We start from the raw sequence: 26,854 nt of genomic DNA on the forward strand, positions 1-26,854 counted from the left end.
TCACATTGTATTTTTAACCTTTATTCCCCTCAGAACCCAACTTAAATCAACCCCTTGGTAAACCAAAATACACAGGCGCACGCGCGCACAATTTTCTAAAGCATTTTGGTCAAATAACAAGTCATATGAGCAGAGTAGGACCTAACTAGCTATGTAACCCCTCAAGCTCCAATCTCATTATAAACGCTTATCGGTTAACTTGCCTGTAATTAGAGAGGAGATAAACGAGAAAAAACAATCAGACAAGAAAAAACGAAATCAAACAAGATGATGAATTGAATTGTAGTTATCTCAATCTCCTAAAGAATTTTGAAGACTCAACCTCAGTAATGTTTCTGTCTCAAAAAACAACAGCGGCGTTACAAGAAAGAATATCTCTATTATAGCTTCATTCTCTTTAATTAAAAAATTGGGAACAAAAATTAATGGTTCAAACCTCAAGTCACAACTCAGAAGCTTGTCCAATATCCAACGCTTCAGCACAACTGTAATAGCAAAGAACCTCAACTAAATCTAAGAAACTAAAACTTGTGGTATCAATTGGATGTTATACATATTTTACAGATATATGAACAATAGGGATACAAACCAACGAACAAAAAGGAGTATCATAAAGTCAACCTAATTTTCCTAATTCATATTGTTTAGATCTGTAATCGAATGGTGTGTATCCTAAAAGCTATGAATTTATAAGAGGCCGAAGCCCATCTCCTTCCCAGCCAAGCTTGAGCATCTGATCGACCACTTTCAAGCTTAACTGCAAACAATAAGCAACAATGTCAAAACCCGTCAAATTGTGCAGGCATTGGAGAACAATCAAACATGTTATTGGGAACATAATTGTTATTTGAAAACAATTTAAGGTTGTCTAAACGGAACAACTGAACAACTTATAGTTGATAAGGAAATAGTTCACGTTTTCAGAAGTTGGTAAACAATGTGTAACTTCTAAAAAGTGAAAGAAAAACAATTTGATCATTGATATCACTCTAAATAACGTGCAATCAGGATTATTTTTCAAGAAACTATGAAACCGCAGGCATAATATATTCACTACAACTTTATAAGAATCAGAAGACTGTTATTTGACGAAGATACTTGTCAAGAAAGATTTAACTTACAGCTGGGTCAGTGAAGATTATCAATTGTTTATTTGAAGTTGAAACTAGAAGATTTGTGTTATCCTTGTTTAGTGCCACAGCTGTGAGATCCTGTCCTTCTTCCAACTTCAACACATGAAATACCTAGAAGAAACATGACATTGGCGTTGAGTGACAGTTTGGTGAAATAGCAATGTATATGAATAACGACAGAATAATTCCACATCAATAAGAGTATTCACTAAGCTTTATTAGAAGCGGATTGTTTACTCTGAAAATTCAAATATTCATGTGTTCTATGTTAATCTGCCAATAACAAGAAATAAAGCATGCTAATTTGACAGTTGGTTATTCCTGAATGAAAACTTTCCCATGGTGGATGAAAAACAAGGAATAAAATGTAACAGGTTGACGCACAATAAATTTAAGAATTATCACTGATATCTTAATCCTGTACCTGCAGGGTGTGCATATCTAGGAAACATATTGATGGTGATGGAACATCAATTCTGTTCCTTTCATTTGTTTCTTCTGATTCTAAATCAAAATCGACAATTCCTGACTTAGTCAACTGCAAATCCGGGCTGTTATTATAGGATCCCCCATTTGGTAGAGAATTTATTCCCATCAAGGCACTCCTACCATCCGCAGAAATTTCTAGGCAACTGACACTGCAAAAGTAAGATAACTGTGTGTTTGCGATCGGAGCACCATTGAGAGTAAAGGTACTAAGAGTATGCTGTGACTCATTCCAAGTCATCACAATCCCTTCAGAGGAAAGGCAGACAACATGGGCCTGCACACCATCTAGCCTTCTCATTAGACGTCCCCTTCTTACAGAGTGCAATAGAACACCTGATGAATGGGAGCATGAAACAACTATTCCAATATCTGAATTAACACAACAACTAAGTATTTCACTCCGATGCCCCCGAAGCACATGTATAGGACCCTCAATACGATGCCTCCGATCCTTTTCTGTCAAGATTGATGATGAACCACTACTGGTTGAAGATGGTTTACCAGTTCTGGGAGAATGTTCTGATATGACACCTGGGTTAGACACAAGTACTCTATGTATTCTCCAGAGTAATACTGTTGTATCCCGGGATCCTGTCACCAAGTAGTTGCTATCTGGCGAAAGACTGACGCAAGTCACAGGAGCACAATGTGAATAAGCTGTTTCTAAGGTTTTAGCGCTGTCTGAGGATATTAGTCTGATACTATTATCAGCATGCCCACCTAATAAGCATCCAAATTTTCAAAATTAGATGTAAAATACAAAATATAGGCAACACCAATAAAAGGCGGCAAGGGTAAAATTTCATAATGAGCTTCATGTGTAATTAACTAATTATACATATGAAGGTTATCCATGAAATTTACTCTCTCTCTCTCACACACACACACACACATTTTGCTTCCTAAGTCCTAACCAGACACACCTAGTGATTATAAACTTGATCCGAACAATTTTAGCTCTTCTATATTTACCAGTAATGATTTCTTTGTCGCATGTTATTGACACGATAGCATGACTTCTAATTCCAGATGCAGAGAATGCCACTGCTTGCGGGAATTGCCACTCTTCACCAGACGCAGCTGGCGCTTTGAACATGCGCATAAATGTACCACCACTGGAGCTTGATGTTGTTTTCGCATGTTGAAAGAGGAAAGGAGTACCCTGGCCGTCAGGAGTATTTGGTTGCCACTTGTGTTGTGCAACATGAGCAGCTGGTGCGTTCATGTCAACAACCACAACTGTATCTGAAGATGCATGAATGGCAGCCGCAGGAAGATTGCACCGGTCAGGTGATGGAACAGCATATGGTTTGATTTCTTTTGGGTTGCGGAATATTGTCTAATACAGAAAGAAAGGTAGGCAGTATGAGCAAAATCACTTGCACTTACCATCAACAATTAGAGGGAACAATAACATGAAGCAATTGAAGGGCATATCGAACAATACTATTATAGAAGTTTTAGCGCAAGTAAGCAATAACATTTGAAAGTTGAAACCATGCTGTTGTCTCGTTGCGCACAGTCTGACTCATGAGAAATATTGCTCACAGTTTTCAAAGATTAGTGGCAATAAATATTCTATATTGTCACCCAAAAGAGAAAGCTCAGCTAGATTTGATAGGCTGCAATACCTTGAGCAATCAACAAGTTTCCTCAAAAAGCTATAAGAGACTGCCTTTTAGGGAAGAATAGAACAAGTGTTTATAAGATGTGGAATGCAGCTTGATCTATCAGAGATGATCCAGTAATATGCATTGCATATTGAGCTGGCTCAATCAATAGAAAGAATCATTAAGGATTATTGCTTTAAATTTAAAAACCATTTGTGAGCCTTCAAAGACCCACTCAGTCACTGGAAATCACCATCATTATCACTCCTATTAATGTTTCAAGAGAGCTCTAATTACAATTTATGGTGCAAGTCATTGGAAAGAATACCAATTAAAATGATTTTTCCCACATTCGAAGTAATACTGGTTGCTGGTTATAGAAGGCAAAAGGAAAGCATATATATACATATAAGAAACAATAAAAAGGGAGGAAAGCACAGTCATGCACAGAGGGTACTCATTCAAGATGTAATTTTACGATTTTTTTATCAATAAAAGCCATTTACATAACCAGCAGTTACCTGCAAATGCAAAACTTCTGCTAATGGCATTTTCTTCAAGTGAGGAACAGTCAGGAGTTGCGATGGTGTTTGTCCAAAGTATCTAATCTGATCTTGTGTGGCTCGTTGTTGTACCTATAATTTTCAAGTACAATAGAAAACAATAAGCTACAAAAACATTAAGATAAATAATCACAAGATGTTGTGACAATAAATGATTTAAAAAGGAGCAACAATGACAGAAGTTATGGTCACAGAAGATGAATAAACAGGGAAATGGAATTTCAAATTTTCAATGGTGAATACAAAATTAAATTCATTGATTAAAGTTCATCTAAAAATTGTTGAGATAACTCTGCATATAGGAATTGAATAGAAATTATCGATAAGAAAAGGAGACATACAGGATCAGAGATTTTATCAATATCCACTGTCCCTTCATAGGTAATATAAAAGAAAACATTATTTGCTGCAACAGCTTCCTTGCCCCGTTGTTTATACCTGCATATTCAAACTCATTGATGATACCGGTACAAATTATTGAAAAAAAAAAACTAATTGGAGAAGGGGCACCTTATGTACATATTAGAAACTTACCCAAATATAAGGTCAATCCACTCATGCAAATGAGCAGATACATACTCGCTCTCCAAAGCCATCCGATGCTTATGAATAAAATCAATTGGAGACTCAGCCCAGGCAGGAAGCCTTACAGTATCTGACATTGAGAAGTTATTAGCCATGATAGGCATTTGTAGTATACAATGTAATCGTACAAAAAAGCAGCTGTAGAAAATCTTACCAAGCTTTTCTCCCAACTGTGTTGTGCCGAAATCAATTGAATTTTCATTTGTAAGGACCTCAGGGAGGTAAAATAGCTCAGGAACCTAAAAGTTTAAACGAAAAATTGCTTATGATAACATTTTTGTAAAACCATGAAAAGAATTTAATATTAGAAAAAAACATTAAAGTCTAAGGAAAACAGAAAGAAGCTACTTAATGTACACTAGCATATTAACTAATCATTTTCATACCAATTCCTTCACATCGCTCATGTCCTCTAGAACTCCATTCCAAGTAGCAGAAATATCAGAAAACATCCGATCTGCATGGTCAAACTTTCCACCTTGCAGTTGAATTGCAAGGGTAGTGAATGGTTCAACCCTAACAAGATAATACAGAACCTGCAAAAGTATATAATAAACGTTAGTGCCTTCAAGATCAGCAACTAAAATATTCATGCTAGATAACTACATCTACATAAGGGAAATAACTTTCTTAAGTGTCAACTTTTCCTTATTGACTTGTAATTAGCAAGCCTATATCTGGGAATATATGTGGAGCTTCTGTTAAGATTCTTTTTCTCATTTCAATTTCCAAGGTCTTCCACTTTTCCCCTAATATACAATATTTTGCAATCAGCATAAACAAGTTCTATTGAAATTCACATTGATTCTTGATCGAACATGCCCTATAACCCTTTCACTTAAGGGTATGTTTGCGATCTATGATTTTTGAGGGAAAGAGAGGGGAAAAGAACCGCTTGGAAGTGTGAAATAGACAAAGTCTTACCCTTCAATCCCTTCCCTTCCCCCCTTCTCCAAAATCTGTTGAGATTGTGGGTTTTAGGTAGGAGAGGAAAAAAAGGTACAATATAGATAATATGACAATACTGATATGAGTATATTGTGTGTTACAAGAGGAACACTGAATCCTCTAATAATATAAAATGCCTAATCCTATCAAATAAGGAAAGAATCATAGAAAATGAAAAAACATCAAAACTAATCCAAGGAGATACTATATGATATGCGAAGATGTGATAGATATATCATAATATGTACTCTTAATTACTAACAATAGGAACTCGTAAACACACCCTTTAAAGTCCAAATTTTGCAGTTGCCGTTCGTAGAACCCAGAGAAAGTTTCTATTTCGAACCAAGTGAATGCAAACTACTCCTACCTTTTAGCAAGCCATAATAAAAATCCAATTTGTGTATGGCACCATTACTTTCCCACAGAAACAAGTGAACTAGTTAAAACCTGTGCATATATTGTCTTACATCACATAGGCCCTCAGAATGAGAGAGAAAAGGCATCTATTTAACTATATCTAAGTATGACCAACTAGAAAGTTATTGTTATGCTGCCATTTTGAAAGAGAAAAAAAAAGGTGGTACCCACAGTTCCTGCACTCGAGTAGTGTGATCCATAATGGAATTTTGGAATAACTGGATCATCAAAGCTAGCATATCTCTCTTGAAATCTCTCCAGACGCTCTGGGTTCAGTGCCCCAACAGGCTGCATGGCATTAAAAGCTTTTATTATGAGAATGAGAGAAATAAATATTTCTGCCACCATTGATTGAAGCAATATTCAGGATATAACACCTTTGAAAGATCGCGATAAGAAGAAGGGTTAGAAAGATCCAAGCTGTCTGAATTGTAATCAGAAAGAATCCATGGGAAGACCGGATACTGCCAAAAACAGGTAAGATGATAAATGAACAACATCATGACACATTATTTGCTTAAAGAAAGAAACAAATTAAGAAGAAATGATTACCTGGGTAATATCATTATAACTACGCCCAGCCAGTGTATTGAGTTGCATTAGATATTCAAAATTGCTGATCTGTGCAAGAGAAGTATAAAAGTCATGTACACAAGCAATGGTAAGATATTATAATATACACATTCTATCTATAACGAATTAACCCCTACCTCCCATCTAGCCCAGCGCTCCATAAGTTGAATTCTTTTTAAAAGTTGTTCAGGCCTCTGCAATGAGAAGGTATCACAACGATATAAACCCCCCAAAAAATAATAAAAATGATAGTGACAAAAAAAAAAAGGATCACATCAACACCAATTCAAAATTTCTCTCAAGACCAAAGTTTTGAACTTCAAGAATGCAAACTAATAGAAATGCTATTACCTGAGTTGCCAGATATATATTGTTTAAGTGTGGAGGTCGCGCTTGAACAATTGCTCGATAAGCATTTTTTCGCCCTTCGCTACTCTGAAAGGAAAAACAAGCAGTGAATGTCAAAGAGAATAATAAAACCATCAGGGGATCATCGACCAAACTTTTGAGACATTAACCACTTCCCCAAAGAAAGTTTGTGTGGTGGTTGGGGGGGGGGGGGGGGGGGGGAACAGAGGGAGGGGTAGGAGGTGAGGAGAAAAAGACAACAAAATCTAGAAACATGTCTGTTCTTTATCCATGCTTCAAGGCTTCTGCATGACTGCCTGAGGATTGTAATCAAGAAATAGAAATATTTCTGAGCATCCACTTAATAATTGGAAGACTACAAGTGAACACTGTTACAATAAAGTGAAATAAAGTGGCACACTTAAGAAGAAATACCCCAAAGTCAAAGAAGAAGTTTGAACGATCCACCATAAATAACTCCAAAGCACTTCTTCTAAGGAGGTACCTGCAATAGGAATCAAAACCTATAAACCACCGAATCATGCATTTGTGTTTCCCAAAACGAATGTCCAAAGAATATGAAAAATAACTTTGGTCATTGATAAAACCTACAAGGCAGAAGCAGAATTTTTACTTGTAGCTTAGCAAGGGAAGACACTACTATACAAGAAAGTAACACTCAAATTCTTTCTTAACTACAATATTCCCACAGGCTCAAACAAATATCGGCCACATAAATGCACGGTCAACAACACAACATATGAGTCATACTTCAAATGGGAACACAAAAATATAATGGCCTGAATAGATGATAAAGAATCCAGAAAATGAGCTCACCTCCGACTATAGATTTGATGAAGGGATGACATTAACCAACTACGATCCTTTTCTTGGTCTCCCACCTCAGAACTGGAATCTACAGAGTCCTTTGTGGTTCTGCTCTCACTGCTATCAATTATAAAATTTATCCTCTTATTGGTTATCTGCAATTAGAGAGCAGTGTACAATATCAGCAAAAAATTACCATACCTAAGCAAAAACAATTAAAATTTAACCATACACCTTTCCTGCAATATAAAATTAGAGCAAAAGTTTTCATACAACTTTGTTTTTCTAGTATGCCACTCATCCAACTCAGTAAGATCACACTCGTAATGATTTATACCAAACACTACAACATTTACAATTCCACATCAACAATATAACCAGGAAAATTCCAACACCTGGGAGGCATTCACATGTATAACTAAAAACAGCACATAAAATATTATTGTAAGTAGTTACACTAGGCCCATAGACTTACTTGAAAAATTCCCCGTACGACTTTGAGTGGCCGTACCATTGATGATGGCAGCTCAAGAACAATTCTTTCATCAAGCTCACTGGGAACATACCCAGGTGCAATGGCTGAAGAACTATGCACAATGTGTTCATCACTTGCAAGTTGTGTACAACTAGATTCTAAAGATAACTGCACACTCTTCTCTGCAGATTCAGAAAACCTAGTCTCATTTTCTCCTTTCTCTTCAATATCATTAACCCTAGCATCCAAATTGTCTATTTCTCCTTGTTCTTCATATTCATTGACAGTCTCTGGTGAGAATGCTTCTGATGACAACATTGGTGTGTTCTGCTCATTTCTCTCCTCAGCAGAATCATCATAATTGGCTGCAGATCCTAAATGATCAGACCCTTGGTAATTCCTCCGCAAACATCTTTTCATCCTAGATGAACTTTCCATGAAATCTAGCTTCCAGAAAACCTAGGAAATTATAGAATAAATAGCATAATGAATTCAACTTAGATTTTCAATATTTGATCATGTTTTGTGAAGTTTAATAGTTTTAAACTTTCAGTATTAGCATATGTATATAAGTTGGCGATTCCAAGTATAAGCACCAGTGAGCAGACAACAACCGATGGAGGGCAATTTCCCTAAACTAGCATTATCATGATACTATCAAAGCAAGAATTTATGGCCAGAAATGGATGAGAACATAAGATCGGTAATGAAAGTACAAAGAACTGTTATCATAAATTCATGGCATACACGAGGTGGATTGCATAAGTGATCTGCAGAAGGCCCAAAAAGACTCTTTGTTTCAAGTAAATGGTGAATAAGTTTGCGCCATGCACGGACTCCAATTGTGATTCGATGCCGAGCAATTACAGCAACATGAGCATGCCTGTCAGTCTGAAAAAACCAGGAGATATTGAATGTTGTTTCACATAATAGTATGAATACAATAGGAACAATTAGCAAACAAACCTCAGAACGTTGCATGTTCCTTGCTAGGGCCAAACTGGCAACAAGAACAGCAATATATTTATATGCAAAAGCATTAAAATCTTTCCCATACACTGACTTTGTATCAACTGGTTGCAAACATTCCATCCAGGCAACTCCCATTGCTTCAGAAATATTCCACCTCTTAACCCGTTCCATATCACTAGCACTCCTCCGCTGTGCAGATGTAGCCATTGCAACAGCACTAAGACCTCTACCAGAACCAATCTTTGCAAATCGTTCAAGATCACGAGCAGCTGCCAAAGCAGCAGCTTTTGCAGAAGCCTTGTCCTTCGGAAGGGGTGGTGTCTTATTAGGGACTTCTGCAGGTTTCTGAAAGCTTGCAAATGTATTGAGCTTATTCTGTTTCCGTTCCAGCATTGACGTATCACGCCTAAGATGGGAAGCAGATGTAGGAGCTTGGCTTTCACCTCCTGAAGTACCAGCTGCAACCATAGCTAATGCCATTGCAGCAGGTGGAGAAGCAAAAGCAGCTGCCCAGGCTGGGGATATCATAGCAAGAGCTGCCTGAAAGAAGCATCGAATGTGTATCTAAATTCTTTTATAGTAAAAAACAGTCAGGCCAATGACAAAGAGAAAAGATTAGGATTCAAAAGTAAAAATTTCTCTCGGACATGTTGAGAGATTCAAAAGCTAAGCTTCCCTGATCTTTGGTATATTTTGTTATTCTTTGGGGGATCTCTTATCCTCCAACGTTGTAACATTCTTTTACCCATCTTAATGATATTCTTCTTTATCCCCCAGAGAGACAATCCTCACTAAACCCTGTAAATAAAGAAGGTATATACATGCAAATAGAGATTAAAGTACCTCAATTGGCAGGGAATCAGCAGCCAATGCACGACCGTCTTCCATAAGAGGATTCAAACCATCAGCAGTAGCAAGCTCATGTATACCAGCTAAAATGGGTCGCCACCTCCTTAACACAGCAACAAATGGTGGTAAAATAGCCTCAAGGTACTTCTTACGAAGAGGTTTTCTGTCACTGCTGACAGCATGGTATACCTGACCAGATGTTGTACCATGGAAACAAAAGTGATTATACACACGAAAAAGACAAAAAAAAGAAAAAAGAAAAATTGACAAGCTGAAACACAGACCTCTGAATAAAGCACGCAAGATGCCACCAAGACTCTCTGTCTCTTCGAATCAGATATTGGCATGTTGAGAACAGGAGAGAGAACACTGTTCAAATTAGAAATAAATAGACAAGATTAAGCTTATTTAAACTACCATCAGTTTGTACGAGATGTAAGTTTGAAACTTTATAAACAATTGTACAAATAATGCAAAAACAAATAAAGAAAAATAGCAATTAACATTTTTCTATAACTTTATCACTTCATTATGTGTATTTCAGACTCAAAGACAAAGAAACAAAAGAGTTTATCTTTTAATTAAAAAGAGTAATTAAGAAGGGGTGGATCCTCCTCCATAATGAAGAATGGAAAACTAGAACTACATGGGAAAAGTTTAGCCCATCCACTCAGCATATCAGCTAAAGAAACTTCTTTGAAAAGAAATATCCATTATCAGAGTAAAGCAGTGAAACTTGATTATTCAATCATGCATAGGTTGTCAAAATTAGAGCTTTATCCGACTTTGAATGGTCATCTGAACTCAGTAATTTCTAGAGTTGACCATACAAGTAAAATCCAGACTAGGAGTTCCCGTTCTATAATGAAGTATGAATGAGGGAGTCAAGAAAGCAAACTTCTGTATCAGTCATGTGTGGAGAAAGAAAAAAGGATATAAAAGATCAGCTGTTTCAAAATGTTGTAAGATCTAACCAGAAGATGGACTCAGATGAGAGAAAAATTGAGTGCAGCTGCAATGAATACATTGCATCTATCTAGTCATAGGAAAATGTGATATTATTAGTCTAATGAGGATGAGCAATATTTGTTTGTTTCAAGTCAGAACCCATGCTATGTTCTGGACTAAGCTGTGCAATATGTTGTACTCCTAGCATGATGGCTGAATTCACCGTGGCCCAACCCATCGGGTTCTTTTTTGGGTCCCAATAGAACCTTGCATCCAGGTCATATATAAGTACCCAACCCACCCGCATGATTTAAGTCCCACGAAGGGGGCAGGGGGTATTGCATCTAAGATTTTTCCATTCCAATTCTTTGGTTTATGAAATTAAGAAAAATGCAATGGAAAAGAAAGGACATAGACGGATGTGATGGAAGTAGAAATTAAGTAGTGCTAACAACAGAGAAAACGAGGAATGGAAAGCAAGTTAGCATCAATGTAGCTGGACCTTGTGTGAAACTTCTTCAAGAAAAGATCCAATCTATGCCAATGATGATTCTTCACTAATGGGTTAAAAAATGGACAACCAATGATCGAATGAATGGGATGTTTTACCTCCACAAAAGTTCTGAGCGTGATTTTCTTCCTTCAGACACTGGATCCGCAATACTTGGATTCATTATCAGCATATGATCTTCTCCATCATCATCTTCTCTCATTGAAAGAAGAACCATTCGAAGCATGCACAAGAATGGTTGGTCGCTGTCTAAAAGCTGGTATAGTGCAGCCATCCCTCCCATTCCAGTACCTGATCCTCCACCAATACCAAGACCACCACCCAGCCCAGACTCATCTAGCAATAATGCTTGGAGCATTGCCACGGATTTCTTCACCAAAGGAAGCTCAAGCCAATTGCCGTTGGCATCTTTCTCTAAGGCAGACTTCCAAAAGTCCCATCCACTCCCACCACCACCAAATGGAACTGTATTTGGCGGAAGTCCAACACCATACCATAATCGACTCCTATATTTCCAGCCATCAGCCAAATCCTTAGAACAGGACCCATATGACACAAAAGCACTAGAAACAGATTCGTAAGGCTCAGCTGCTGATGCAGCAGCAAGCCTTTCCATCACTGAAGTAGGGATCTGACCACTTTCATCAGCCATTGAAGAAAGGACCTAAAAGTTCTAAACAAAATGAGTTTAAATAATATAGAAGTAGGCAAGACTTTAAACAAAAACGAAAATGAGCAAGACCAAAAAGTTACAATAACAAGAATGAAACTGATTAACAAGCCAATCAAAGAAGAAATCAAGAAACAAAAATAAAAAGCTTTACATGTTTCTTAAATAGAACGAATGCTGAAGTTGGATATTAAGGAGAAAGCTGAGAAAAGTATTTAGGTATAAAAATAATAATAAAAAAAAGGGCAGCCTAGTGCACAAGCATCCCGCGTTAACGCAAGGTCCGAGAAAAGGCCTCACTCAAAGGGTGTAATATAGACAGCCTAGCCTGATAATTACATATCAGTGGCTGCTTCCTGCTTCCACGGCTTGAACCCATGACCTTGAGGTTACACGGAGACAACTCAACCATTGCTCCAAGGCTCCCCTTCATTTAGGTATAAAAAATGGTATGAAGTTGTGTGATACATAGGAAATCAAGATGGTATGAGGACAGCATATCATCATTGCAAGGTTTGGAGTAATAATAGAAACAGTATTTGAGATGCATGATATAAATGCAACAGATTCATATTTATTTCTGACATAACACACATACATCTAGAGGGACTCTTGCAGAGCCACTAGATAAGGATCTGCCATCTTCCATCATTTCTGATGATTCTTCAATTGTTGATAGTGAAATTGAGCGATTATTGGTTGGAGAAGTATGAGAAATGGAGGATGGAGAACCAGCTACAGCACGGGAAGAAGATTGTCTGCTCTGTAAGCGTAGGTGATCCTCAACAAGCATGAGTATCACAATAGCATTCTCTACTAAGGCTACAGAAAGTTGGGCAGCACTCTCAGCCTCCGCCTTAGCATCTCTAGGTGATAAACCCTCGGCAGCAACTCCAGCAGCAGCAGCAGCAATAACTTGAGTCTGCAACGAACAGAATGTAGACATTACAGCTGTTTTTCATCCACATTTCAGCCATAAGAACCCCCCCCCCAACACCCACCCAAAAGCAAAAAAAAAAAAAAAAGAAGAAAGGGGATTGGGAGGAGAATATCAGAAAGAACAACTCAACCATGGCAAAGCCTATAATGCAGAAAAATTTTTAAAAGAAAGATGAAAAAGTATTACCTGAACCTGCAGTTCTCTAGCAGCAAAGTCCAGCAGGCCCCCCAAGAGCCTCCTCTTAAATATAGGCAATGATTCTTCACGTCTTCAAGACAGAAAATAATCAAGAAATTAATCATTATATAAATGATACGAAGCAAAAGCAATGGTGGCAACTTTCACTGGAAACTCAGTCAAGAAAAGGGAAGGGTTAGGTAGTGAAAGACTACATAAAAGTCTTCCTCAAATTTCTTTACAATGTTTTTCATATAAACCCAAACTAAGACCATGAGACAACAAGAGAGAGGAATACATTGCAGCTGAGCAATGAAATGGAGTATTATTCAAACCGTATATTCATTATAATACATAGCACTGAATGTAATCTATTCTGGTAAAAAATGGAAAATAAATAACTTTTTTCCCTTGTCTTTGCATTTGGAAAGTAAGGGGAACATATTTGAGCTGGAATTGCTGATTTAGAAGAATTTCCTCATATCTCCGCCTATATATTTGAGCTGGAATTGCTGATTTGGAAGGTTTTCCTCATATCTCCACCTATCTTTTTGGCATAATGCCCCAATTAGTTCGTTCTTTATATATATATATATATATATATATATATAATCAGGATAAACACTTCTAGAATTTCCATTTTCTTTAAATTTTGCAAAGAGAGGTTATTGAATTAGTGTCTCTTCTTCCTTCAATTGATCATAACTATCTTTCCAATCCTCAAGAACATCCTTCAGTGGTCCTCTCTTGTAAATCCTAAAGCACTCTTAAGAAACATTTGTTTGGACTGTGGTTCTTAACAGAATTAAGAACAGTTGGAATCATAACAGCAATTGATCAGAACCATGGCATTGAGCAACAGGAATCATAGCACACTGAGATATTTCTTCATATGCTAAAACATCAAGCACACTTAGGCATAATGACTGTTGCAATTCAGTCGAACTCATGCTATTCCGTCACTAAGCTCCTCCTCAAGAGCAAGTAGGAAATCTATTATTCAGGGCACTTTGAGGATTTCAGACCAACAAAACTACGAATTTTCTTCCACCAAATTCACTTCATATTGGTAGTAAATCATTAACATCACTAAACTGTCATCTCTCCCACCCTTTTTCTCCTTCAAATCACCACTTTTGTTGTTGTAGAGCACTCTTCTGACATTTCCAGCCTGGAACCAAACCATCAAATCATCTCACCATCTGCTTCAAATCAAAGTCACAGCTCTGACTGCCATTCTACATGGCCTTATTAGTGGCTCCAAACTTCGGCTAATCTAACCACACGCTTCCCACTATCTAGCACATGATGGCTACCCACCAATTGTCACTTCAACTACCATAGTCAATTGCACATTTCCAGCCTGTTTCCTGTCACCTTCCACATCAACAACACCTCTGTTTGTTGTTAGAAATGTCAGAAACTTTTGCCTTTTGTTGTTAGGTTCTGTATAGAACTGCCAGAAAATACTGTCAAGGTGCGTTTCCCACTAACCTCCCATCATGAATCATACCTATAGTGATATCTATATCTAACTGATGTGTCTTACTGGTGAGAAATTCTCCATGGCTGAGGTATATGCAAGACTTGGCTTCATTTTAGGTTGCTCTCCAAGTTTTTCCTTACTACTATTTCCAACTCCAGCAACCCTAACTTGCCTTGCTAGTTGTGTATGGAGTTTATGTTATATTTTTCAACCCCAGCACTCCTTTATAAACTATCCCAATATCCTGTTTCAGGCTTAATTGCTTAAAGCATGCTCATTGCCAAGTCAAACCAATTGTAATGAAAATCAGTAATTTGTGAGGAAGAATGGGGTGGCTGAGATTCCAACACCTAACCAGTTTGTCATAGATGTTTTCATATCATGTTGGAAGCTGTTAAATTTTTTGGGAAAGAATAATATCAGAGATAGGAAGAGATGTAGAAGAGGAAATGATTGTATTAACTACTTCTAACTCACGTTACTCAGGCCTCAATATAAAACAAAATATATCAGCTATTTACAATAAATATCCCACAACTACCTACAACTACTAATCACAATACTGAATAAATTCGCATACTTTCAACAAGAACTAAGTCTCGTGAAAGGTTAATCTGGTAGCATTAGATAACAACCAGTGAATATTAGTATTTAACAAATGTTTACATCCTAAAAAGCTATGAACTTCCATAATAACATCATAGCACAATTGAGACGGAAAAAATCTCCAACAAAAAAAGGGATACCTTATTCGGTGTTCTCCTATGCTGGATCCACCAACAATAGAAAGCCATTCTGCACAATGAATTGTCGCTTCAATTTCCTAGACAATCAGCAATGCTAAGCATTATGAATAAACCTGATTAGGTAAATCAGACAAAATGCACCAATGAAGTAAAATTCCAGCAGACTGATGGTGCAGATTCCAAAAAGCTTCAGCAGTCAGCTGATGCTTGCTTGCTCCATTTAAAATTTCAGGTTAAAACTCACTTCCCATTAATAAGGTGAAGTGTTTGATAAATGAAACATTACAAAAAAACATTTTAAAATATATATTGATATTCAGAGACATTGTTTTACTCTAAAGACCATGAGTTTAGAGGATAACCACAAGATCCCCACCCACCCTCGAGCAGGAAGGTTTCTTTCCTACATAAGCAAGCCTTATGGAAACTGAAGCACATAAGAAACTGATTACAATTTCTTTGCAAGTTCAAACCATATTGATGTTCAACATTTACAAGCCCGGCCAAAAAAGCAATGATTAACACATCAATTAACATGAAAACAGGCAAACAAACTTATTGTGAATGTGGGTCGTGAACAGTAACATCATGAAAGAGAATAATTGGCAAGAATTTGAAGCAACATAAGAGGAGGCCACATAAAAATTCAACATTGCAAAAAAATATCAACCTTCCATCCATCCTTTTCACGCATTGAGTGCTCCAGCATGATACTAAGGAAATTGTGTATAAGGTCTTCTATGTCTCCAATGCTTGTTGAATCAGAAAGTTTGCTTGGACTCATCTGTCAATCAAAATATTTTAGAAAAGTTAACCCCACAACACATTTACACAATGAGTTGGCATGGATTTGTATCACACCCATGAACATGCACATGCAATGTTCTATCTTAAAGTTCTTCGCAAAGCAGGAATGACTTTTTGCATCCCACTCCCCGATTAGTAACCAACTACTTTTCCCTTTGCACCTTTGTTCTTTAATAGAAATATTATCAGACTCCATTAAACTTCCTGTTCACAAGTCATTGCTAAGAGTTGCTAACAAGGAAAGAAAGTAAAAACATGACAGGAACAAAATTATAAAGAAGGGAAAAAGGAAGGCCACAGAAGAGAAAGGGAGGGGGAGGGGGAGGGGAAGGGGGGTTTGAATTATTGAATAAATCTGTTATTGTTTGATTACCTCATAGTTTGAGATCAGCACTTCAAGAATCCACTCAGGCCATTCCTCCATGTTTGTCAAACTGACTCTATTTTCATGATGACTGCAAGCCAAAAATAGAAGATCCTGAAACCAGATACAAACAAGAAGCTCAAAACTACACGGTATAAAACAAGATATCTATCGGAAACTACATGCATAATTGGAAGCTTTTATTGCCTCTAAAACTATCTGGGAATGGGTTCTATATGGATTGTGGCAAATACATGGACATTCATAACAGTAACTCTAACACAACATCAAAGTGACAACATCCAGGTAAAAAAAAAAAAACAAACAAACAAAAAAAGAAAAAAATAGAAAAGAACTACTCTCATAGGACCGGTCATAACTCATAAATCAGGAACAAATTAAAAAATGAGGCGCAAAACTGCAAGGAATAACTACTTAAAATAAGAGGAAAAAACCACGTAGGTGACAAGGTACAACAAGCAATTCTGTCATAGTTTAGTTTGGCCAACCTCAGGCAGCTTGTGAGAGAAAACACAAGATTATACACTAAAGTGGCATTAAGAAAGGATCTTGGTGTTTCACAATTGATATCAAGTCTAACAACATAATAAAAATAAACCAAAAATACACAAACCGAGCAAATGCAAAGACACATTAATTTGCAGACAATTCAACAAATTAAGAAAAATAATCCAGAATGAATTCTATTAACCTAATACCTGTAGAGCCCTGCTCTGCAGTGACCTAGCAGCAAATGGGAGTGATCGCAGAAGCACCAGTAGAAGTTGTGGGTGCTCAAAGCGATGACCCGAATCATAGAAATTTAGACCATCTTCTGATGAAGAGGCATTGATCTGAAATTGAAAGAAAAGGAAGGTCAAAAGAAATATAACATGTAAGCTAAGCAAATTGAACCATTAATAGCATTTTTCAAAGGGTTTCCTTGATACACATTCAAAGAACCTAGAAGTCTTATATATTTTTTCTATTTTGTCTTCTTCTATGGTCAAATTGCAAAACTTGTAAAAAGTTATTGGCAAAAAATGAGGAATTGTCTTGCATCAAGAAGAGAACGGCAATGTCACATGGCAGATAAAACTTCAGTTATAAGTAAAATGAAGTTAATTTCCCTTTCCACAACAGTATGGGAATAGTCAACACGACTGCGCTTCCATTGGAAAATGAAGATTTGGTGCAAGAATTGATGCATACCGAGGCAGCCAACAGAGCTGTGTACACATTGTTGGTCATTAGCCTATTGGGTGCCGCTTGAAAAGCCTTCTGTAGAGCATAAAGTAGAAGAGAAACCTTATCTTCAAACATGGTACCACCTCCATCATGGAGTCCAATACCCAAAAGGTTGGTTGTTGTATCAGGACCGGCACGGGAACCAAATCTCAGATGTCCTGAAGCTACTAAAGCTCCTAATAGACCTATAATTCTGACAACAATGCCATCACTTTTATCAACATTGTACACATTTTTTCTGGCACTATCTGCACTAATTGATAAACCTATTCCTCCTAAATTTTTGACAGAAGGAATTTCAGCGGTAAATGTCATCTTTTTATTGTCACTATAACCATTATTAGGACCATTGCCACCATCAACAGAATGAGAACCTTGGTCATCATCTTTTAAGGTGGTCTCACTTTTGTTGTCCTCCACTACTCCCTCTTCCTGACTTTCTTCTGCAATCTCAACACTAAACTCTGTTTTTTGAATTTCAGGGTTCTTTGATGATGTTCCTATGAGACCACCATCTCCAGCTTTGGCTTCACTTTGGAGAATAACAAGAAGAGTTTCAAGCCCACCACATGCCAGGAATGCTTCTGCAAATGTGTGAGCTCTAGAAGTGTTTGGCTGGACAACCAGCCTGTAGAAGAGATGCAACACCCTAGCAACCTAGAAAATGAAGTGAACAGAATTTTCCAGTAAATATAATTTTGGTTTCATAAAAGTGAAATTGAACAAAATCATTATGAGTTCACAGCAGATTTTTTCGAAACTCAATAATATCACAACCTAAGAAGCCAGAGGAATTGGCTTATTTGCATTCAACCTATCCCAAATTCGCAACCTAATCCCCCACACAGCAGAATAGAGTATTGTCAAGCTGGAGCTACCTCAGGTACTTAGGCTTGGTTCGGTAAAGCTTTTACTTTTTGAAAGTAGCTTATCAAAGCCGGCTTTTGAAAGATAGCTTTTTAAATGTTGTAATATCTATGTTTGATAAATCAAACTAAAAATAGCTTTCAATAAGCAATAGCAACAACAATTGTGTTTGGTAGAATAGTTTTTAAAATTTAAAAAGACCATAATAGATATAAATATAAGAGTAAATTTGGATATTTATTAATATATAAGGTAATATTAGATTTTTTAATTTTGATAAGCACAAGTCAACTTTGAATAGCTCCTCCTTAGGTGCTTCCAAAAACACCCCTAACTTTTAAAAGCTGCAATACAAAACGAGGTGCCTCTTCAAAAAGCTTTACCAAACCAAGCGTTAACATTCCAATAGAGATCATTCATGAATGATCTCTATTAAAATCTTATCATGTAGAACCATATGCATGGTTATATTTTTAACATGTGCACTCACACAAGAGCCTCTTTTGGACTTGAAATGTGAATTATTCATAGGTCTATTTATGCCTTATGTTGAAATTTTATCTTTATCTAGAAGATGCGCAAAAAGAACCAAATTCTAGACCTTTTAAGTCATAAAAGCTTTGAATCATGAAGGTAGCCCAATTCCGGGGATTATCATGCCATATTAAAGGCAATCCCGAGCATGGCTCCACCACTAGTGAGTTTTCAAGTAAAGAGACCGGTACCCATCCCATGACCAGCAACACCAGGAAGCAACCTTAACATGCCATACATGAGAATTGCACAGCTCAAAGTCTCTGATTGAAAGTAATTGACATAATATTTTCTTCCAAAATGTTTGAACTATCAGGTAAAAGACATTATGTTTATCACATCTCTAACACACCACTCCTAGTGTAGAAATTGTGTAAAACCCATTGACCTAAACTTCTATTAAGAAAAATGGTAGTAGCAATTAACTCAAGACCAATATGTAATTTCATGCCATTTCATTAACCTTCTCCAAAGCTTCAGTAGGAAACTAATGAAATGGTTTCATGTTTATTATCATTGATAACCAATACACCCCAAAAAAAAAAAAAACAGAAAAAGAAAAAAGACTTTTTTAAGTTTCTTAATATTAAAATAAGAATTTACCAAAAGATAGAGAATATAAGGACAAAAAATTCTCAATAAAAAACAGAAAACCAAAGCCCTACCAAACAAAGAAACAAAACAGAGACTCAAACTCATCAAAACCCCAAATAAAGCAAAAACATTGACAGAATACCAAACAGAAGTCACACCTATCAAAAATAAAAGAAATATTGTGTATCTAATTGTTTTTTTCTATTCTGGATATCATTAAGACAAGGAAAAGTATTTTCTGCGTTTTAAAAATTTGTGAAGAAAAAACAGAAAACATTGAAAATAGGAGTTTATTGTTTCACTATCTTCACCTTTTTTATTCACAAAGTTAGGTTTCACAAACCAAACAGGCCATTAGCTTTCCACTCACTCAACATTCACTTCAATATTAAACAAGTTATCATGTGAAAATTTGGCAGTACAAAATAAGTTACCAGGCAAGAATTAAAAAAAAAATAAACAACTTGACTATTCTATCATAAAAATAAAGAATTTTGCTATACATACGTACTGCATTTTAGCATTCTAGACAAGTATAATAATAACTTATTTCCCAACCAAAAATTACAGGAATAGAGAGATCTGATCACTCTACATTACCTGATTAGGTTGCGGACACTCAATCATAAACCCAAGTAAACATCGGACATCATCCGAGGCCAACGAAGGTGATGCTGCCACAATTAATAGTTCAATTACCACCAAGAGCTCATCAACCAAAGCATTGATTTCACCCACGGGACGCGCTGCCCCAGTCAGAGAGAAAGTATTCAATGAATTAATTTCAGAAACAGTCCAATAACATCTTCTGCAGCCATCAAGAAGCATTTGAATGGCATTTGCATCTCTCATTACTGATGATTCAGTGAAAACCATGTCTGCAAGTGATGATAGAAGCTTCTTTTGTATACCATAACTGCACAAACTCCAAATTTGTAAATCTAAAAGTAGCGTAGTGAACAGCTGAACTTTAAGTGTATGGTTGATCTTTGGAGATTGACAAACGGAGACAACAGCAGCAACAAGTTCCTCATCTTCAACACCATCATGCTTTCTACCATCAAGCGAAGATAAGATTTGGAGAAGATAATTCAAAATTTTTGAAAGAATCTCAGGCCCTCTGCTACGAGACAATTCCTCATTGTTCCTTGGATATTGGATAGCCACAGATATAATTCGAAATATTGGGGCAGCAAGAGATGCGGCTAAAGAAGGGGGAGACTTCCCTGGCTGAGGCTCCAATGTATCCTCATGTACATTGCTTATTGTCAAGGGAAGCAAAGACAAGGGACCACCATAGGCCATTGCCCACAAGGCATCCACAGGTCGCATTCGAGTAGCAACATGAACTTGCCCAAGAACCTCGGCCGGACGTCGAAGCATTCCTGGAAAATGGTGAGGATCCATTAGAAGACTACAAAATCATGCAGCAAACTGTGCACAAATTGAAACATGATAGAGATTTTGAGACAATAAATGTACAATGATTAAACACCATGGAGAGATGAAGAGAACCACTGTGATCCAACAAATGGTTGTTTGTACCATATCTTATAGTCATAGAAATGAGGAGCACCATCTTTGACCGTAAGAATAGGCTTACATCCTAGGAAAACTAAGACAATGTATTGTGTATTTATAAAATTAAAGCTGACTGAATGCAATCAAATATTTAACAAATAACATCATCACAAGACACAGCTTTATAATGAATGATCCAATTAAGAATAAGTATCTTTTAAGATTCTATACCTGTCTTCCTTCAATTTTACTTATTAATATTCATCGTAAGCTTTTTGTATTTCCACAGCCATCAATCACTGTATGAAAACAAGGTTGTATTACCTCCCTAGGGGGAAAACCCCAAATGGAATTGGAATTGTAATTGTTAAGATTCATGGTTACTTAGTGGAAATGATAAATTAACTAGACAAAAGAGAGAAAGATAATATATTACTCTTGTTTAGGAAGCTTTGGAATTGTGTTTTGTTGAAAGAGAAAATACCCACATATATAGGGAGGACACTGATAAATGTAGAGCATCTACTAAACTACTCTCCATAAATGCACCACCTAAACTACTAACTGCTATCTAACAACAATATATCTCAATATATTTCAACAGTAATTTCAACTTTTTATACTAAAAAGAAGAAACTTCCAGATCAGAGATGAAAAACAAGAGAAGACAAGAACTACAGTAGAAAGCATCATGCTTAAAAAGAAACAAACAAAACAGACATGAGAAAGAACAAAAATTATGGTGCACACAAATTCCATACCAAAAATGTTGAAACAATTTTAATTTCCTTCCGATAAATCTACAGACTAAACCTCTGAAGCCTTATTCATCATGTATAAGGGGCTTCAGCATTGAAATCATATGCATTTATGCAGCCTATAAAATGTCACATACTATCACAGAACTACGGAAACAAATTATCTAACCTGCAGCACCAGAAGGTGAAGCATCAGGACAGAAGCGCCCACTAAGCAAACTAGGATGATAGAGCAGGTGAATGCAACCTCCAATTTCTGAATCCAAAAGAGCACTTTCCTCTGCCCTGCTCTGCACATGGGCGTTTGTTGCTAGCCAGGGTAAACCAGCTGCATTACCAAAAGAAGGCACTATATCCCCTCCCCTAGAAGCTAGGCGTGCCATTCTTTCTGAGCCAATAGGTTCCTTGAAGATGTAAACAGGGCCCATCTCAGCAAACAAAGGGCACTGACGACGGCGCCGTTGCAACCCAGCCATGGTAGGAGGAGGGTTAGTTCCTATGCAGCAAAATGCAAGAGGTTTTGAAATTCGAGGAAACTCAAAAGAACGACTTTCATATAAAGATCCATCCACATATAACCTAACTTCACTTTCTGTTTTCCCCAGAATACCCTGCTTGCCTATATGTTCAAGACCAATGAAGTACCAGCATTGTGGTTTGAATGCATAGGTAAAGTGCAAGGATGATTTCTTTCCCCTTCCACTAGCAGTTTCAACAACCAAAAATTGAGCATGAAAATAAGCCTCTATACCCTGGTTATCACCAGTTAAAAAACTGAATAGACGTGGCATGTGTGCTGTACCCTCACCAGCAAGTGCACTAGCAGCAGCAGCGGCTGACATAGCTGATGATTTACCTGACTTAGCCGCCGCAGCTGCAGCAATTGCAGCAGCAACAGTAGCTGTATTTAATGTGTCGGCAAACGATTCAATGTAAATCCATGTTGCAAAAGCATAACCATTGATAAATGGCCAGCGGCTCTCGCCTGGACCAAGTAAACCAGAACTTTCACCATCAAATTCAAACGTGCAAGCCGGTCCTCTTGACTCCTTTCCACTAGCTGCTTTCTCCAAAGCAAGCATTAATCGTGGTGCCCACATTGTGTCAAGTGTTTTTGTAATGATTTGAAGCCAACTATGAAGATCAATAACACTAAGAGAATGACCAGCCAAGTATTGCATGCAGTGGCACAAAGGTGTTCCATCCCACCTCATCCGTCCATTTAAGCCAGCATCCACAGTAAAAATGTTTTCTGCGGTTCTCAACAACACTCCTAACAGACCAGCCATTGAGCACATTGCCCTGTTTCTTGTGCAAGCCCGTAATATGGCAAGTAATCCCCGAACCATCCGTGTCCTAGGTGACATAAAATCACCAGAATCACCTACATAAGGAAGGCAAGGAATAAGTTCACCTGCAACAATGGCAGCCCGGGAGTTCAGCATAACACTAGGAGGGTTATTATCTTCATCCTCCTCAAAACTTTCAACGCCACCCATGGCTGCAAGAAGCGAATCCACTATTAAGAAAGCCACATTTTCCGTTTCTTCACCAGTCCCAAACACTTCTGAGCCACTTGCAATATTTTTCAGCTTATCCACACCTTCAGGTTTTCCCATAATAGCAGAATCAACTAAATGCAGCAGTTCTGGAGATACATTTGGTTTAGCATGTTTTTGCTTAGGCTTTGGCGGAGAATTAACAGTAGTAGAATCAAAGCTAATTGTTGGGCTAGACTGCCCATCTGACCCAGGACTATAAGGAATATTATCACGTTGCATTTCAGCAACAGGGGAGGAATCATGCTCTATCGAGTACGTCCCAGATGAAGATTTAGACTCCTCCACATTTCCACCAAATAGGTGATGTGCATTATCAAAATCTGGTAATTGGTTTGAATCCTGGTACTCATTACTCTTGTCTTGATCTTTCAAAGATACTTCCTCAAACTGGTCCTCATCCATTAATGTGGGTGCAGAAACGGTACTTTGACCTTGCAAGCCTACCCTTCCATCTACATCATCAACCTTAATACTATGGGTAGCAATCACATTTTCCTGATCACGACTATCAACAAACTCTTTTTCACCACTATCTACTACTTCGTGAGGATGTAATCCATTACCAGACAATTTCACCTCTTTCAGTTCTTCCTCATCTTCCATTATGCAATTTCTGATGAAGCTAAAAGGTATTCATTCAAATTACAAAAGCCAAACTACCTGCAAGTAATTAAATTATAAAATAAATGAATCCTATAGAACAATAATCAGAAGAACAATGAGCCCTGCCCCACTAGGTGACAGCTGCCAATTACTCTATTAAAAAAAATAAAAATAAAAAGAAAGAAAAAGAGATCTACAAATAGAACATTTAAGATTCGCTCCAATTAAAGCAGCCATATGGTATGTCAGGTTAAAAAATAAACTACATGCATTCAACCTAGAAACCACAAATTATAAAATTAAAAAGTCAACCATAAATTAAAAAAAAAATAGTAGTTTAAAAAAAGCCAATAAAAAGACATATACTATATCAGCATATAAAATGAAACACTATGCATATAAATCCTAAGGGTGTGTTTTTGACTGAATGTCTTGGAAAAATATGAAGGGGAAAGGAAGGCTTGAAGCGTGGAATAGACACCGCTTTATTCATGAAGCCATTTCTCAGAGCTATCAGAAAATCCCACATCGAATAAAGCTTTCTCACAGAAACAGAAAGGATGTTGTTGGAAACAGTTAGTTGCCACTATCCTGAGTGATTAGAGGAGTTAAGCTAAGTCACACTTGTTGTAGTTTCACTTTTCCGCACCTGGCTTTCTCTATATAAGAAGCCATACATATCCAATTCATTGATAAGTTCATAGACAAAGTTTCTCAGATTTCATTTCTCTCTGTTTTCTTTATTTCTTTGCTCTGGTTCATATTCTTTGACCATTTCCTTCTCTCCCATCTATTATGGAGAGTAGATATTTAACAGGATTGGTTAAATTAGTTATTGTTAGTTGCAGTTATTTAGAAAGCTGGATGGTAGAGTTAGGTGGTTAGTTTGGTAACTAAAACCTATTATATATAGCTCTGTTTATACTTCATTCTTTGATGATGAAATCTTCTCTTCCATTTCTTCTCTGATCCAATACCACCCCATCCAAGATCCTAACTGGCAAACACAAAGGAACTAGGAAAGGGGAACCACTACAGGAACTTTGATTTTCCTCACAGACAAATGACTCATGAGCTATCAAACGTTTGAAATTTCTATTTATTCCAACTTAACAAGAAGGATTTGTGATCTCAACAAATATAACATTTAAAAAATTAAAAGAAAAAGATCATGTACTCATGTAATCCAAGTAAGGCATGCTTTAGTAGAAGTCCTCACGTAGAAAATCTTAAGTGCTTTACTCCTAAGCTTGAATGATAACAGCATGAACTTAAGATCAAAAACAAAAATGACACGTTGTTAGAGCAAGCAAACTGAACTCCAAGCATTTTAGCCAAGCAATTCTAATAGACACGGAACCTAAACATTAATGTAACCAACGGTCATGTTCAAATTTGTTCCGGATCATCCAATATAACTTCCGTTTTCCTTTTTCGGTAAAAATGCGTTGACAAGTTCTGGATCTTGTCAAAACGACAAAATCTAAGTAACCGAAACGTGTTGGATCAAGTAAAAGACCACAGATCTCCGCGGAACGTGGCGTGCATTTTTCAACGCGCGACTCAATCGGGAGTGAGAGAGAAAATTGAAAATGCACACAGATCGTAACAAAAACCGCCATTGCTGAAGAAGTAAAATGAACTTGCGAAAAAAAATACACAGTATAGGAAAAAAAATACTAATCGGAATCGGATGTACCTTTTAGAATGTTCCAGCTCAGTGATTGAATCGCGGAAACACCGATACCGAGATTTGATGAGTGGAAAATGGAAATGGCGGAGAAAATGCAGCGAGAGAAAGTAGAGAGAAAATCGGAGAAGAGGAAAAGGCGAAGTTGCGAGAGACAGTGAAAAAAAGAGAAAAGAAGAGAAGAAGAGTGTGTAAGAATCAACGGGATATGGAGGTTGGTGATGTCGTTGAGTGTTTGGAGGCAGCTAAGCTATATTCGCGTGTGGTGATTCATGTCGGGTCTTTTGCTATACAGTCACCATTTTTCCCCCTTACCATCAAAGCCCGATGTTCTCTGCGCCGGTCCGGCCAAACCGCGGTAGTACCGGTTCAGTAGCAATCGGCTTTTATTTTTCTTCGGGTGTAAATTTTTTTAAATAAATTCAGTACTAATCAGTAATCAATCCACTTTAGTTATGAACGTATAACATGTCTCAAGAGTTAATGCTTAATAAATATATAAGAATATTTATAATTTTTCTATTAGATAATCTCTTGGGTGATTAAAGAAATGTTTTCAGTTTAATCTTATATTGAAAATAATGGCTGATTTTTTTTATATTGATTAAATATATGTATAATAATACATTATTATTGAAAGATTAGGTATTTTTCTTTGATATGGCATTTTTTTAATTAATAATATTTAAATCGGACGGTCCGATTTATTTAAAAAAAAAATAAATTATAAGTTAGAAGGTCTGATTTATACTTTTAAATTTTGTTATTTTTTAAAATAAAAATCAAACATTAGATTTTAATATTAAACTTTTTTTAATTTTTAAAGACACAACTCGAACCGTTCGATTTGTGATTGTTTGTTTAAAAAATAGAACAATACATACAAATCGGTGCCTCAGATTTATATAATTCATAGCAATATAAAATACTTCTCTATTCATAGCATCTTGTGATACACCTCTCTCTCTCATATTAAAAATAAGAAACTGACAATAATAGTCTTTTTTTGTTTAATATAAAGAAAGAGAAGAAACT

General features: G+C 36.8%; 1 protein-coding gene across 2 annotated transcripts; it reads right to left on the reverse strand.

The window, feature by feature from the left end:
- Window positions 1-26,111, reverse strand: LOC130974108 (BEACH domain-containing protein C2). 2 transcript variants are annotated; one of them, XR_009084425.1, is made up of 33 exons: window positions 25,829-26,111; window positions 22,134-24,186; window positions 20,286-21,070; window positions 17,655-18,347; window positions 17,162-17,296; window positions 16,452-16,556; window positions 15,942-16,055; window positions 15,272-15,348; window positions 13,049-13,130; window positions 12,521-12,844; window positions 11,351-11,916; window positions 10,078-10,162; window positions 9,788-9,982; window positions 8,939-9,484; window positions 8,720-8,863; window positions 7,973-8,431; window positions 7,507-7,652; window positions 7,105-7,174; window positions 6,673-6,756; window positions 6,459-6,515; window positions 6,301-6,369; window positions 6,126-6,212; window positions 5,920-6,036; window positions 4,767-4,916; window positions 4,535-4,619; window positions 4,330-4,450; window positions 4,137-4,233; window positions 3,754-3,867; window positions 2,595-2,961; window positions 1,558-2,342; window positions 1,122-1,244; window positions 437-757; window positions 1-203 (listed from the first exon to the last, which is right to left on the reverse strand). XR_009084425.1 is itself a non-coding variant. In XM_057898859.1 (32 exons), exons 2-32 carry the CDS (start codon window positions 24,127-24,129, stop codon window positions 680-682), a joined length of 8,856 nt encoding a protein of 2,951 aa, XP_057754842.1. In that variant the 5' UTR covers window positions 24,130-24,186; window positions 25,829-26,111; the 3' UTR covers window positions 274-679. The 2 variants fall into 2 exon arrangements, 1 of the variants encoding a protein (XP_057754842.1); XM_057898859.1 differs by lacking the exon at window positions 1-203 and having other exon boundaries at window positions 274-757.
- Window positions 26,112-26,854: the final 743 nt, after the last annotated feature.

Source organism: Arachis stenosperma, chromosome 4, assembly GCF_014773155.1.
Source record: "Arachis stenosperma cultivar V10309 chromosome 4, arast.V10309.gnm1.PFL2, whole genome shotgun sequence".
NCBI classification, from domain to species: Eukaryota; Viridiplantae; Streptophyta; class Magnoliopsida; order Fabales; family Fabaceae; genus Arachis; species Arachis stenosperma.